Source organism: Ictidomys tridecemlineatus, chromosome 9 (genome assembly GCF_052094955.1).
Source record: "Ictidomys tridecemlineatus isolate mIctTri1 chromosome 9, mIctTri1.hap1, whole genome shotgun sequence".
NCBI lineage: Eukaryota > Metazoa > Chordata > Mammalia > Rodentia > Sciuridae > Ictidomys > Ictidomys tridecemlineatus.
Genome location: NC_135485.1, coordinates 59,735,403 through 59,751,269, shown reverse-complemented (window position 1 = coordinate 59,751,269; position 15,867 = coordinate 59,735,403). Strand labels below are relative to the sequence as shown.

The 15,867-nt window shown below is 38.5% G+C and overlaps 1 protein-coding gene across 1 annotated transcript in view; it reads right to left on the bottom strand.

Annotated features, from left to right (window-relative positions):
* Window positions 1-789: 789 nt before the first annotated feature.
* Window positions 790-15,867, bottom strand: part of Anxa3 (annexin A3) — a 64,529-nt gene continuing 49,451 nt past the window's right edge. The window contains exons 10-13 of the mRNA XM_005337274.5: window positions 15,618-15,713; window positions 10,357-10,415; window positions 6,818-6,940; window positions 790-1,196 (exon numbers count right to left, since the gene is read on the bottom strand). Of these exons, the coding sequence (XP_005337331.1) occupies window positions 1,137-1,196; window positions 6,818-6,940; window positions 10,357-10,415; window positions 15,618-15,713 (338 nt within the window). The 3' untranslated portion in view covers window positions 790-1,136. The remainder of the gene's footprint in view (window positions 1,197-6,817; window positions 6,941-10,356; window positions 10,416-15,617; window positions 15,714-15,867) is intronic.

Here is a 15,867-nt window from a genome sequence, read left to right as displayed (position 1 = left end):
TTTACTCCATTTTTTTTTCTCCTAAATATTTGAGTGGGTTTTTTTTTTAATTCTCCCTTACCATCATCTTAGTTCAAGTCACATTTTAGGTATTGATTATAGAACTAACTGGCTAAGTAGGTTCTCTGCGTCTAGCTTTCTTCTCCTGTATATTCTTCCTTCCCACCTGCTACAGTTTAGATATGGTTTGGCACAAGGATAAGCACTTCAAAGACATTAGCTTAAGTACTCTTTACCATCCTATGACTCAAAAGCCCTGGATTCAGACATAGCTGCTGCAGTATGCTCATTTTATTCTAGACTGATAATCCCAACTGTAAGTTTTTACTTCATGTATTTCATATCAGCCAAGGTATGTCTTATTACATCCCATTCAAAAAGAACATGAAGGTTATATTTTTTCTCAAGTACAGTTTTGCTGTCTTGGGGGGAAAAGACACCTAAGAGGCTTGATTGTAAATACCTATTTCTGAGAAAGTAGCATTTAGCATATGCAACCACAATTCATGCATGCCATTTGGACTGGAAGTGGTAGGATGAATTGTTCAGCAGATGTATTCTGTGGTCTGAAAGAACTTAGGCATTGAAACTCCTAGAGCTTGAAAAGTTAGGACAGAGTCACATACATCTTTATTTTTAGTTTTTTAAAGACTGTGATTAATAAAGTAATAGATAAACTAAAGCATCAACAGATTTTATAACAAATATGTTTTAAAATACCATTAGTCAATAGCCTAGGTACCATACATATTGGTAGACTTTAAAAAAGAAGTAGACAAATTACAGATATTTATCAAAGGCAGTGATTTTTTATTACCCAGATTTATATGCAGCGGTTTAAATCTGTATGAAGATTCTGACTTCCTAAGCAGACATATAGTTTGGATAGTATTAGCAGATCCTTAATACCACTTGATAGATTTCATTTATTTACTTTAAAAAATTTACATTATAAATGAGATGCTTTAAAATAATAAGTTGTTATTATTGCTATAAAAATTTCTGTGAGGCAAATAAGTTGCTATTTTATACTTGTTTATACTTTTAAATACTATGAGAAAGAAGCAAGCAGAGCTATTGGAGAAGTCCATCTTGGGAGCAGGTTTCTTTCAGAGATTATCTTCATCTCCTTCATCTCAGTCATCTCCTCCACAGATCTTTATGAGTGTGATTTCATAGTCCCCAGAAGTATCTGACTGCAAAGAACAGAACCAATAGAGAAAAACAAATACATGCAGAAATTATGAGAGTAGCCTAATTTATACCTTTCTAATTAGGTCATATTAATTGTTTTCCTTCCTTCCTTCCTTCCTTCCTTCCTTCCTTCCTTCCTTCCTTCCTTTCTTTCTTTCTTTCTTTCTCTTTATTTGTTTTGTTTTTGTTTTGTTTCGGGGATTGAACCCGGGGGCACTTTATCTCTGAGCTAACATCCCCAGCTCTTTGTATTTTTTATTTTGAGACAGGGTCTTGTTGAGTTGCCTAGGTTGACCTTGAACTTGTGATCTTCCTGCCTCAGCTTCTTGAGTCACTGGAATTATAGGCATGCTCCACCATGCCTGGTTTAGGCCATATTAATTTTTCTTAAGAAACTAACTAAATGCTTCTGTGGGCCTGTGTACCATGGTTCTCTCTTCTCCCAACTTTGAGCCCATCTTTCACTCTTCACACTTCATCAATCCTGCCAATTCTTTCATTGTGGTATTTTAGAGTTTATTCCTTTCCCAAAACTGACCACGGCAAATCTAATCTAGGTTTTCATCTCTTGTCACTAGTGTGACTACAGATTCATTAAGCTCTACCCAAGATGTTAATTACTATATTTGTAAATCAAGTGCAATGACCAACATACCCCTCAAGAGTAAAAACATTTTCCTAGCCCTCAGCTTACTTTTCTGTCAGCAGGACATAGCATCCTGTTCATTTTGTCTTGGAAACATTTTCTTCCCTTGAGTGCTGTTCTTTCTACACTCAGGCCTGGCCTAGCTTCCTCTCCTTCGCAGGCTCCTCCTATTCTAGTCAGCCATTAGATGTTAGTGATGTTGTTAAAGCTCAATTCTAAGCTTTCTTCTCTCATTCTATATTTTCTTCCTAAAGGGACATATTTCATTTTCAAAGTCTATCTCATCAAAGTCCACTTTCAGTCTTGTGGACATTTCGACTTACATGTTCCAAAGGCATCTCAGACTCATGAACTTCCTCCCACTCCCCAGAAAGAGGAAGCCATAAGACCTGACCTTCTTCTGGGAAATGGCACCACATTCTGCTTCCTGACTTAGAATCCTGGGTGTCATCCTTGATACCTGTTCCTCACTCCTCACACCAAGATATCAAACTGAGTCCCTCAAGTTGTATCTACTAAAAATCTTTTGAATCCTTGCCTTTCCTTTCTTTGCAACCAACCCACAGCTACTAGAATATGACTGTCCTAACTCACATTCTCCATCTCTTCTAGCTCATGTTCAATTCATTCTCCATAGTCACAGGGATCTTTTCAATGCTCATGACCCTGTCTTGCATAAAACTCTTCGCTAGCTAGCTTCTCATTACTCTTCAGCTGAAGACACACATCCTTAAACATTATCAAAAAGGTCCTGCATGATCTGGTTCTTTTATCCTCATTTTTCATTATGATCAAAATATCTCACCCATGAGATCTTTTCATTTGCAATTCCTTTTATTAGAATGCCCTACCTCCATAGCCTTCAGCCTTGTTATTATCATTTATCAGATCAGAATAAGAATTTCCTCAGAGAAGCCTTTCCTGTCAGTCAAGCTCTTGTGTTATGTGATCTTATAGCACAATATCTCTTTCCCTCATAGTACCATAATTGTGATTTTACATTTATTTATAATTATAATAGGAAATATAGTTCCTTCCCTAGAATTGTAACCATAAACCTGGCATATTACATGCATCTAATAGATATTTTAAACTGAATGAAGTGGTAATACAAATTCCCTGATTTCAAAGCTCTTTTTAACTGAACTCATCTTGGCACTTGGATTTTATTTCTTAATATTGCCTGACGTAGACTCTAATCAAGTAAATGCCTTATTGCTTCTTTTCCTCCTGCCTCTCATTGTAGTTGTGTTTCCAGAATGTTCATCTTGGAACCACGTTGACCAGCAGAGCAGCTGGCCCATAGGAGATACTCAGTGCATGCTGTCGAACAGAGAGGCAGCAGACACTGTCGGCTCCAAGAAATATTCCCTGTCTAGTCCCAAACTTCTCTCAGTTCCTATATTTCTCTCTTTACTGATACTTAGTTGCATGTTGTTTCAATTGTCATGTAATTTTTTATGCCTACTACAAGCCTCCACATAGGTTATGAGTTTACTGAGGGTAGCTACTGTATTTTCCATTAAGGAGCCTTATTTATTAGATGGGTACATAATTTACTGACCAAATGTAATTCAATCAAATTTTCCACTAACATCTTCTTGTTAAGTAAAAGAAGATACAAATTTGCTTTTTTTTTTTTTTTACATCTGTTCTTCCTTTCCTTTCCATCAACCATCACATGAGAAAGGTGTTAGTAAGTAGAAAAATTTTTAGGGTATTGAGGAAGGGAGAAAACTAAATTAAAGGCTTGGACAAGAAATGAAGTGGAACTCTGCCTCCTAGATTTCAGAAACTTAACCATCTTAAAAGATCCTGCTTGTCGGTAGGAAAAACATAATAAGATTAGCCAATAATGTACATTAGGTGGTAGAAATGAAAGGATTTATATTATTTCAAATCACAAACTGAACTTTTCAGTGATGGATTTTTCTTTTTATCAAACTACAAACAGTTTAAATGTTTTCTAATACAATAAGTCTCAATTACGCAGACCACTGGGGGACTGAGAGCCGTTGCTTAATTGAATTTTCTGGTTTGCTGATGGTGAACTGAAAGCCCTCTTTGTGTGTCAACCTTGTTACTGACAATTGTTATAAAATGTATGAGTCTACTTTTCTGCCTTAGTAAGTACAATATGGTTAACATTATTGAATCTTCCTCTGATGATTGAAACTATTGTAATGTGTCAGGATCGATTCAAATAGGATTGAGAGTGAATAGTTGCTGAAATCTGTGCTAAGCCGCAGGCAGAGTCAGTTGCTTTTTAAAGTTCCTGATTTCAGCTTTCAGGTCAACAGCATTTCTTAGAGCACTAGGACTCAAGTCTGCCTTTCTTGTCAACTAAACTTTTCGTTTAGTGTAAACACAAAGGCTAGGGCTTAAAAGAAAAAAAAAATGTTGAAAAAAAATCTTGTTGAAAAAAAACTGATTATGTTAATTCATTCTTCATTAAAAAGCCATTTGTGGACTCCGAAGCAGGAATGCTCTCAAGATGGCTGCGGAGAGGCCTGGTCAGGCCAATGTTTGCATCTGTTCAAGGGAGGCTATCTTGGGTAAGGTCACAGCTGCTCACAGTGACACTGGAACATGCTTTAAGCCAGGCATCACTGATGGCCATGTCTAGGCATCATCTCCTACAAGGAAGGGGACTCCACCCTCCTAGGGAATTGAGAAGAGATAGCTGCAGTGGGGCTAACCAGGGTCAGAATCCGTACATAGTTTACCAATGATCATCATCTGAGACTGGGTGTCTGGAGAGCGTGATTCCACTCCCAGCTTTGGACTTTCAATGCTCAAGAGTGAACGCTCTCCTCTGGGCTCTGGCTGCTGGGCTGCTGCTTCTTTCTTTGTCCTAGCTTCCCCTGTGGGCCCCAATCCCCAGCTTGGTCCTTGGGGAATCCACCTGGGTCCAGCTCTCCAATGAAGATTTTTAGAGGGAGGATGGGGAAACAGACGCAAGGAAGCCATGCAGCCTGCAGGAAGCCAGCCCTGGACTCCATCCTTTTACCCTAGTCAGTTAGGCCCTGATGATTGGGATGGTTGAACAGCCTGGCTCAATTTCAGCTTCACTTTCTTCCAGAAAATCAGCTTGTACTGAGACTCTGAAGTCTTTCATATGTCATGTGGGGGCCAAGGTAGAAAAATGAATCAAAATAAGACTGTCAGCGAGTCTGTGGCTAATCCCTTAGTTTGCCATTTATTTACCAGTTGCCATGTTCCTATGACTTTCAACCATGGCCTTAAGGTATAGAAGCTTCTTGCACATATTTTGCCAGTCTTACTTCTTTATTAATTATGATTAATTTGCAATTTATTTGATCTTCCTGTGTATATAATTATATAAACTGAGATCTGAGAACAATGAAAATCAGATTCATTCTTTAAAACAGGAAGCAGTATAACACAGTTTAGAAAGATTGTTCTCTGAAACAATAGAAATACAATGGACCAATCTGCTTAAAAACCAAGAAACTACAAAAGATTGATAAATTCAATGAAATAAAATTTAAGACTTCTGCTTGGGAAAAATACCTCCAGTCAAGTAAAAGATCAAATAAAAAATTGGGGAAAGTATTTATAAGATAAAAAGCTAATCTACCTTCCATAAAAAGAAGTCTCAGTGGCTTGTAATCCCAGTGGCTCGGAAGACTGAGGCAGAAGGATCACGAATTCAAAGCCAGCCTCAGCAATAGTGAGGTACTAAGCAACTCAGTGAGACCCTGTCTCTAAATAAAATACAGATAGGGCTGGGGATGTAGCTTAGTGGTCAAGTGCTCCTGAGTTTAATTTTTGGTACTAAAAAAAAAAAAAGTCTCAGAAATGGACTCAAAATAACAAAATCCAAAAGAAGAGGGACAAAGAATATAGAGAGATACAGCATAGAAAAAGAAGTACCAATGGCATTTTAAACATGAAAACATGTTCAGTCTCACACCCAGGGGAAAAAAAAGCACACTGAAACTACACTGAAGATATAAATTCCTAACCTCTCAGATTGTTACAACAAAAAAAGTTTGGTTGGGGGTCAAAAATAACCCTCTGTTCCAAGGCTGTAGTGAAACAATTTCTTCTTGGAAGCGGAAAATGGAGGTCAAGTGGTAACATTTACCAAAATTTAAAAATGCACTTACATTTGTCTAAGCAATCCTGCCTCTGAGAATTTACACCTCAGACACCCTTGAAATCATGTGTGCACACTGCAACACTGTTTATAACAGCATGGAATCAGAAACATCTGTTGATGTCATTGGTACAAAAACTCAAAGAATGGGATGATATACAACTGTTAAAAATGAGAAAGTGTCTTACCTCTGCAATGAAAAGAACTGATGCTGCAGAACCATGCTGTCTTTAGTATACAACAAAGAAGAAATGTATTGTTGTTGTCATTGTTGTTTGTGGTGCTAGGACCTTGCATGTGCTAGGCAAGCACTGTACCACTGAGATAAACCCGAGCCCACAAAGAGGAAATTTAAGATATGTAATTTTCCCTTACATTGTCCTAAACACTGAACTAACTAAAAACATTGCAGTGTAAGTAATAGGCAAACAACTTGCACATGTGTTTCACTAAGGAAGAAAAATTGATGACCAGTAAACCTAAAAATTTGATGAGAGGGGCTGGGGATGTAGCTCAGTGGTAGAGTGCTTGCCTAGCATGCATGAGGGAGGCCTTTTGTTCAAAATCCAGTAACACACACACACACACACACACACACACACACACACACACAAGTAAAGCAAAAGGAAAAAAGGAAGTGTTGTCTATCAGACATCTGGAATTTTAAAGCTGAAAAATCAGACACTATGTTTAAGGACATTTTGCTATAATTATTTTAAATTCAGAAAACACATTTACATGTTGACAAGAAGAAATAAATTTAAGTCATATATCTCTGTGTTTTAAGTGATATTAGAGAAAGAGGATGAATCAAGAAGGGCAAAAGACATTGGCTATTTTTAACAGAAACTTACTTTAATTGCTGAGTATAGGGAATAGCCATAATGCTTCTTGAACTCTGCTCGAATGTCCAAAAGGTCAGTTTCAGATCTAGAAACCATTATTCGGTTCAGGGTAAACTCATCAGTTCCAGCACCCTGTTAAGAAAGGCAGGTGTTGACAATGCATATCCCCTGGGTCACAAAATGTTATGTAGATCTATGTTTATATCTATAAACTATATGTGCATAAAGTGATTCTTCTTCATTTATTTACCACCAAACTCCACCATTCATTTATTCAACAAATATTTATTGAGCCCCTGCTCTGTGCCAGAACCATGCTAAATCCTGAAGAACAGAGGAGCCATCCCTGGTAAACTTCCAATTTTGTAAAGGATACAGGCAAGAAAGCAGGCCACTGTAAAATGATCTGATATGGGAAATATTGGGTGCCATGGAAGTATACATTAGTGATAAAAAAGATTAAAGATTAAGAAAAGTCTGTCCAAGGAAGTGTCATTTGTAATGAATCCTAGATAATCAGCCAGGGGAAATAGGAGTGGGTTCATATAGAGGAAACGATGTTCTAATAAAAGAATGAAAGCTGTATTGTGAGTGAACATTTAGGTCAAGAAGAATGCCACATTCCAGGGTATATCAACAACAAGGAAGGATAGCAAGAGATGTGTCTGGAAAGGCCAGTCCTTGTTAACCATGAAATGCAGCTCTAATTGGATCCCAAATGTGGAGAACTATTACATTATTCTAAGCATAAGAATGTTGAGATCAGATCACATTCGTGGATTCGAAGATTGCTTTGACTGCAATATGTGGAACAGATTGCAAGGCAGGAGTAAAATGAAGACAAGGGAAAATAAAATAAAATAGAGTCTCTGGGACCCGCCCCGCCCCCCCCCCCCCCCCCCGCCATGGGATAACTGCAGTAATACAGACAGTGATGAACTGAACTAGAATAGTGGCAGTAAGGATGGAGAAAATGGGAAGGTTTGAGAGATGCTTAATAAGGGATTTGACCAAATAATGATGCATTGCTTAAGAATAATGGAGAAGGAGAGGGTAAAATTATAAGCTGAGCAGTACAGTGGGTGTTGACTCCATTTATTTATGCACCTGGCAAATGCCTATGAGCATCTGTTGTATCCCAGGCTTTGTTCCACATACTCTGGATATGGCAGTCAATAACACAGATTATACCTGTCCTCATGCAGCTTATTTCTAATAGGTGGATACAGTAAAGCAAATCACCTAATTGAATAAGTAAATGTTAATAAGAATTGTGAAGAAAATAAAGCAGATAAATGGAATGGAGAGGGACTGACAGGGAACCGTCCAACATAGCATAATCAGGGAAGACCTCTTCCAGGAGAGGACATCTGAGCTGAGATCTAAAAAGATGAGAAGGAGCCACAGAGAGATCTGGAGGAAGGCCATTCCAGGCAGAGAGGTCAACAAATGCAAAGCCTTGGATGCAGGAGTAGCTTTGGCATAGTCGGGGAATGGAAAGACAGCTGAGGGGATTGGACAAGATTGGGGGTGAATGGTACCATTTTCAATGAGCTGGGCAAGGGCAGCTCCTATTGGGGTTATCCACTGAGATGACTGGACACAGAGGGGGGAGGTTTGGGAAGTGGGGAGAGTGTGGGGAGAGAAATCAGGTGCTTTGGACATTACTTTTTTTTATTGTTGGTTGTTCAAAACATTACATAGTTCTTGATATATCATATTTCACATTTTGATTCAAGTGGGTTATGAACTCCCATTTTACCCCGTATACAGCTTGCAGAATCACATCAGTTACACTTCCATTGATTTACATATTGACATACTCATGTCTGTTGTATTCTGCTGCTTTTCCTATCCTCTACTATCCCCCCTCCCCTCCCCTCCCCTCTTCTCTCTCTACCCCCTCTACTGTAATTCATTCCTCCCCCTTGTATTATTTTTCCCTTTCCCCTCACTTCCTCTTGTATGTGATTTTGTATAACCCTGAGGGTCTCCTTCCATTTCCATGCAATTTCCCCTCTCTCTCCCTTTCCCTCCCACCTCTCATCCTTATTTAATGTTGGTCTTCTTCTTGTGCTCTTCTTCCCTAGTCTGTTCTTAGTTACTCTCCTTATATCAAAGAAGACATTTGGCATTTGTTTTTTAGGGATTGGCTAGCTTCACTTAGCATAATTTGCTCTAATGCCATCCATTTCCCTCCAAATTCTATGATTTTGTCATTTTTAAATGCAGAGTAATACTCCATTGTGTATAAATGCCACATTTTTTATCCATTCATCTATTGAAGGGCATCTAGGTTGGTTCCACAGTCTTGCTATTGTTAATTGTGCTGCTATGAACATCGATGTAGCAGTGTCCCTGTAGTATTCTCTTTTTAGGTCTTTAGGGAATAGACCGAGAAGGGGAATAGCTAGGTCAAATGATGGTTCCATTCCCAGCTTTCCAAGAAATCTCCATACTGCTTTCCAAATTGGCTGCACCAATTTGCAGTCCCACCAACAATGTACAAGTGTACCCTTTTCCCCACATCCTCACCAGCACTTGTTGTTGTTTGACTTCATAATGGCTGCCAATCTTACTGGAGTGAGATGGTATCTTAGGGTGGTTTTGATTTGCATTTCTCTGACTGCTAGAGATGGTGAGCATTTTTCCATGTACTTGTTGATTGATTGTATGTCCTCCTCTGAGAAGTGTCTGTTCAGGTCCTTGGCCCATTTGTTGATTGGGTTATTTGTTATCTTATTGTCTAATTTTTTGAGTTCTTTATATTCTCTGGATATTAGGGCTCTATCTGAGGTGTGAGGAGTAAAGATTTGTTCCCATGATGTAGGCTCCCTATTTACCTCTCTTATTGTTTCTTTTGCTGAGAAAAAACTTTTTAGTTTGAGTAAGTCCCATTTGTTGATTCTAGATGTTAACTCTTGTGCTATGGGTGTCCTATTGAGGAATTTGGAGCCCGACCCCAGAGTATGTAGGTCGTAGCCAACTTTTTCTTCTATCAAATGCCGTGTCTCTGACTTGATATCAAGCCTTTGGACATTACTTTGAAGGTACATGTGAAAGTGCAGGAAACGTCAAGTAAAGAAATCAAGGTAAGCATCTTTTATGTGTCAGGCCCTGTCCTAGGGCCTGAAGATACATAAGAACATGACTCATGAAGTTCATCATCTAGCAGCAAACACAGACGTGAAAACACAGGGCTTCAATATCCTGTAAAGTCAGGTTGCTGACTCAGCCTGGTTTATTTTAAGTGAGGCTGCTTGAGAAGCCACCAGATCTCAGGGGTTAAGTTTGAGGTCTGGCATTCTAAAACGAGTCTCATTGTGTAATGAGGGAAATAAACATTTAGCCAACAACTTGCTGTAGCTGTCTCTATATTAACTGGAATCCTCTATATTGAACAATGAGACAAATTAGTAGACAGATTAGCTACAAAAGGGAACACAGTGAAGTGGAAAAGGGATATGACATTCCATCAATATTAAGCATTTTTTTTTTATATTCTCCACGAGAGACGCTAAGAATGTGTATGAAATTTCCAGACCTACCTTCAAAGCTCGATGCAGTCTTTCAGCTAAAAACGCAGGTGTGTTCCTCGCACAATGAACTGTTATAAAAAGCAAAGCGATGGTTGGCTTCATTTAATAGAAACTGGGTTAATCTACGGTAATATGTTTTTAAAAGAAGGTTCTTGGGATTGTTACACCACTCTACCCTCTCCCCACAACTGGCTTTTATTTAGAATGAAAGAAAGTCTGCTTAACCCGAATTTCAAAGCTTTATAATGTCATATTTGCACAGAACTTTAGCACGGTAATTATCTTCAACCATGGGGAAAATAAAATTACCTGCCAAAGAAACTCCCACGGTGTCTGACTCATCTCTATATCCCAGACACACTGAACACCTACGCTTACACTGATAATTCCCTAGGGTGTACATCATTCAGTTCCCAACATCTTTGGCCACTGATGAATAACTTGGGCCTAATCACTGCAGAGATGTGGCTCCAAATAACTCATTAGGTAAAAAGGGGCACTAGAGTTCAATTTAAAACCATTTTTTTCTCTCATGGAAGTATTTTCTTTTAAAATGATTTGAGTTACAATTTATAAGCTGGTTGAAGTAACTACATTAGAGGTAGTGCCTGTAATTTTAAATTCTGTCATCTAAAAAATACCATCATCTTTCAACATCTTTATTTCGAAATAACAAGTAAAGCAGCAACAAAACCGGAAATAGGAAACTGCCAAAAACATGAGTGAATTAATTATCCTTGAAATAAAGTGAAAATAGAAATAGAAGTCTACAGGGAACAAACCTATTTACTGCAGCACAATTATTTTTGTAATCTTGAATCTGATCTGTGGGCAGTAATCTCACAGAAAGTGAATGGCTTTTATAAAGGATTTTGGGTCTCAGGACAAGAATAAATCTTGACTGTCTCATAGGGGCTAAGAGAATCTCTTAAAGACAGTGGAAAGCCTTGGTGTCTTCTAATCATCTCGGGTAAGTGATTTAAGGGAAATAGAACCCTACAAACTATTAGTGTGTGAAGTTGTCTGACAAGAAACCAGCCATTTGAATTGGTGCTAAGTAAATTCTCTCAAACTCCTATTAAGTAAATCTTAATAATTTGATCAAAAATCATTGTAGCCTCTTTTATCTTATTGAGTCTTTCAACCCAGACCCTAATTAGATTTGTACAATCCTTTATTTTCAGAATTCTTTCTCTCCTTTTAGCTCTGGTTTATGTTCTGGTTTATAAAGCAGAGGGCACTCTGCTTTATGTTCTTGAGTACCAGATCTATTCTTCCTGTCTGAAAGTATGGGGAGGTGGCAGTATATTTTAGTGGTAAAGAAGTATTTTTTAGCACCCAACAGCATAGATAGGGAAACTTGGGGAGGATAATAGAGTTAATTAAAACCAAGAGTTCACAATTGCCCTTTCCCTACCCTGTTAATTGTCTTGACCAAACTTGAGTCAGGCCTCTCTTCCCATAGGCCCCTCAACTCTGACTTGCCCCCAATCCTGGGCATGCACTAATGTGAAGACCATGCCCCTTCATCAGCTTATCCCAAGAATCCAGCAAGCAGGACACACATCCATTCAAACGTTAATGATTATGACCCCCTGCTCATCCAACTCGCCCTAATAATTCCTGTTCAGGTCTGCTTATCCTCTTTATAAAAGGGAAGAATTTTCTGCTTGACTTTGAGATTCTTGCACATTTCTGAGATCAAAGGGTTCTCCCTATTGTAAGAGTCTTTTTGAATAAATCTCTATTTCAGCCTGGATTTGGTTTTATTTGACAACTAGTACGCTCCTATTTATTATACAATTCTAAGATGAAATGCTTAGATGGTTTCATGCCAAAAACCATATGCTGACATACTGTTTTAGATTTCTTGAATACGAAATATCCAGAATAGGTAAATTTATGAAGACAGAAAGCAGATTAATGATTTCCAGAATCTGGAAGGTAAGCAGAATGGGGAGTGACTGCCAATGGGTACTGCCAATAGTACAGGGCTTCTTTGAGGGATGACAAAAATGTCTTAAACTTAGGTTGTGGTGATGATTGCAAAACTCCATAAATATATTAAAAATTACTAAATTGCACACTTTGGGTGAATTTTATGGTATGTAAATTATATCTCAAAAAATTTATTTATTATTTCAATGAAAAAATTCTAAAAATGTTTTATTCCAATTATATTCTGATATAGTGAATTGAAATGTGACTATATTTTAAAATTTAAACTGGTTGAAGTTGAGCATGGTGCAGCATGCCTGTAATCCTAGTGCCCTAGTGACTCGGGAGACTGAGGCTGGAGGATGGCACGTTCAAGGTCAGCCTGGGCAACCTGCTCTCCAAAAAAAAAAAAGGAAAAGAAGACTTAGGATGTAGCTTAGTGGTAAAGTGCCCTGGGTTCAATCCATAGAACAACAACAACAAAAAAAAGTTGAATTCTAAGTCTTTTTTAAAATTCAATTGATAAAATAATGTACACTATGGCCTAAATTTAATGCTTCATTCAATATATACTTCCAAGAATGTCTCTCAGCTCATATCTGAAATGTCCCCTGAAACCCCACATGTTAGACCTGGTCTCTAGCTATGATAGTATTGGGAGGTGGTGGAATCTTAGTGGATGCTGAGGGCCATTACCAAGTAGGAATGACGCATCGAAATTTCCTTGCCAAGCGTACCCCATGCTGCTTAGAGGACATTTGATGGGACATTGCATGCATGCTTTAATGAGGTGACCTTGCTCAAGGACCTAGGCAGATCCGGGTTTAGAGCTGATCAGGTTTGAGGAAGTAACCGGCTCCTTGAGTTTAAGGCGTTGCCAGTTTAAGATAATGGGTTTTAGGGAAGTTGGAAGTTGAAGATTATTGCTGGGATTAGGGTGTTCCTGCTGCTTGTTCCCGTTGAGTTCTCGTGAGATTAAAATGGGATTTGGAGATAGCCTCGTTGAGTAGGTGGTTTGTGCGGGAGACGGCAGAACGGGTTTGCCCCTGGACCTGTGTGGAGGCGGTGTGAGAGCGGGAATAAAGAATTGCTGTTTGAACCTACAAAGGTGTGTGGTGGCTCGTGATTCTGGTGCCAAGCCGAGACCTTGGCAAGTGGAAGGAAGTTAAGTGTTCTTGAAGGATTATTGGACCCCAGCCCCTTCCTTCTCTTTTTTTGCTTTCTAGCTGCCATAAGATGATTAGGCCTCCTTTGCCACCATGACTCTCACCATGATATATAGTAATGCCACAGGCCCAAGTGACCATGGACTAAACTTCTAAAACTCAAAATAAAGCTCTTCTTTTTCTAAATTGATTATCTCAGATATTCTGTTGCAGTGGCAGAAGGCTATTAACACTCAGTGAGTGAGGGTTTGTTCATCTCAAGAAAGATTTTCAAATATTACAGTTTAGCAAGAGCAGGCAAAACAGCAAAATTAATGTAAAGATTCACAGTATGAAATGGGAGAAAAAAAAGTAACTGGCTACCTCACTGCCACTGTAACTTTTACTGAACTAATTATGAAAACTGATTTTAAGTTTTTTAATTCAAAGTTTTTATCTTTCTTGGCTTATCTTTTAACAGGTCTGAGTTAAAAGTTGTTGTTGTTTTGAGTTAGCATTTGGATAAAGAGCCCTATTCTTGGCACTGAAAAGGCAGAAGTGAAATATCATAAGTGGAAGAAGCCCTTAGAATGGGGCCTGGAACTTCAAGGATGCTTGTTCTCTAGTAAATTTTCGGTCATTTACTTTAAAATACTATAGCACAGACTGTGTTTCCGTCTGTGTCTCCACTGCAGCACCTCAGATGGTTGGTTCACATCACAGACTATGGGTCCTAAGGGCCTGAGATAGAATCCCAGCTCTCCCAGGTAACCTGGGGAAGTCATCTAATCTCTTTGTGCCTTAGATTTACCATCTCCACCAAGGGGATAATAATAGTACCTACTTCACAGGATTATTAGGAGGCTTAAATTTGTTAATATTTATAAAGAGTTTGACACAGTGCCCAGAACATGATAAGTTATTTAAAAATAAAATTTAAGTTAGTCTAATTAGGAGTTCACCCTCCAGGGGTAAACATTAACATCTAAATAATGAATCCTAGGCTCCACTTTGGAGAGAAATAACTTGTGGAATACCCTGGAATAACTTAGTAACATAGAAACATAGTCACCAGAGGTGCTGTGATGGACATTAGAAACTGCTTCTCACTGCTGAAATGACAAGATGTGTGTTCTAGGTGTTGGCACCAGTGGAGAAGGAGTATGGGGTAAGCCCAGTGGCCACCATAAACATAAGTGTCTTGTGTTGTGAGCTTTTTGGCACTGAGACCAAAATACCCAATAAGGAAAAGTTTCCTTTGAGTTCACAAATCTTAGAAGTTTCAGTCTGTGGTCAGCTGACTCCATTGCTCTGGGCCCAAGGTGACGAAGAATGTCATGGTAGAAGGACAGCGCAGAGGAAAGCTGCTCAGCTTATGGCACTGGGAAGCAGAGACATAGAAAAAGTGCCAGGGAACAAGTAAATGCTTCCAGGGCATCCCCCTATTGACCTCCTTCCTCCAAATAGATCTTATCTCCTAGCACCATTAGCTATCCATGGATTAATCCAGCAAATCCTGAAAGCCCCACATCTGAAGCTTGTTGAATTAGGAATCCTGCTTTCAACACATGCAAGAATCCTCTCTTTGAACAGTATCTCATCCCTTTGAATGTACCTTTCTTGCAAGGTTCTTTCCTGGTGCCTGAAAGGACATACTGCTGAGACTTCATGCTTATATAACTGTGTTTTTGACTGCCTGTTAATGCATGTGTCTAAATAGTAAAAGGTCCAGCCTGAAATTTACTTTCTTTTTGACATATCCCCTGCTAACTCAACCACAGAAGAAGAGACCTCAAGTTGACCTTGGTTCTACTCTGGGAGACTACTGACATCTTTCAAAAATAACCAAATACAGTGAAATACCAAATTGGCTTAAGTCTTAGTTTTCGACAAGCCTTAATAAAAATGTCAGTAGAAACGTAATATTTTAGCTCTTAAGGAGACTACAATCTAAACATAGCGACAAGCCAAATATAAATTTAAAAGGCAAAGTAAGAGGTAAAAAGATTACTTCTTCATGCATCATTTAACAATATTTGTTGAGTCAATTGTTTCTACCATGGACTATGCTGGAGGCTGTGGGGAGCATAAAGATGATCAGTCAGGATTCTTACATGAAAGGAGCTCACCTTGACTGAGTTAAAAGAAGTGCAAAGTAATTCTGTTTATTAGCACTCTGGGGCTTACCTATGGCCAGCAGTAAGTCTTCAAAATGCCCAGATAATTCTCCTTTAATGCTGTCCTCAATGTCCTTCTGGCTAATATTTCTGTATTCATCAAATGCTAAAAAGTAGTACCACAAAAATATTTAAAGTATCCCAACTGAACACACTTGAATATATTTCAGTTTTTAAATTTGTTATGCAGCAGACCAAGTAGCAAGCTCAAAAACTCCTTTGAATACAATAAAATATGAACTTCAATGATCTCTCTTCCC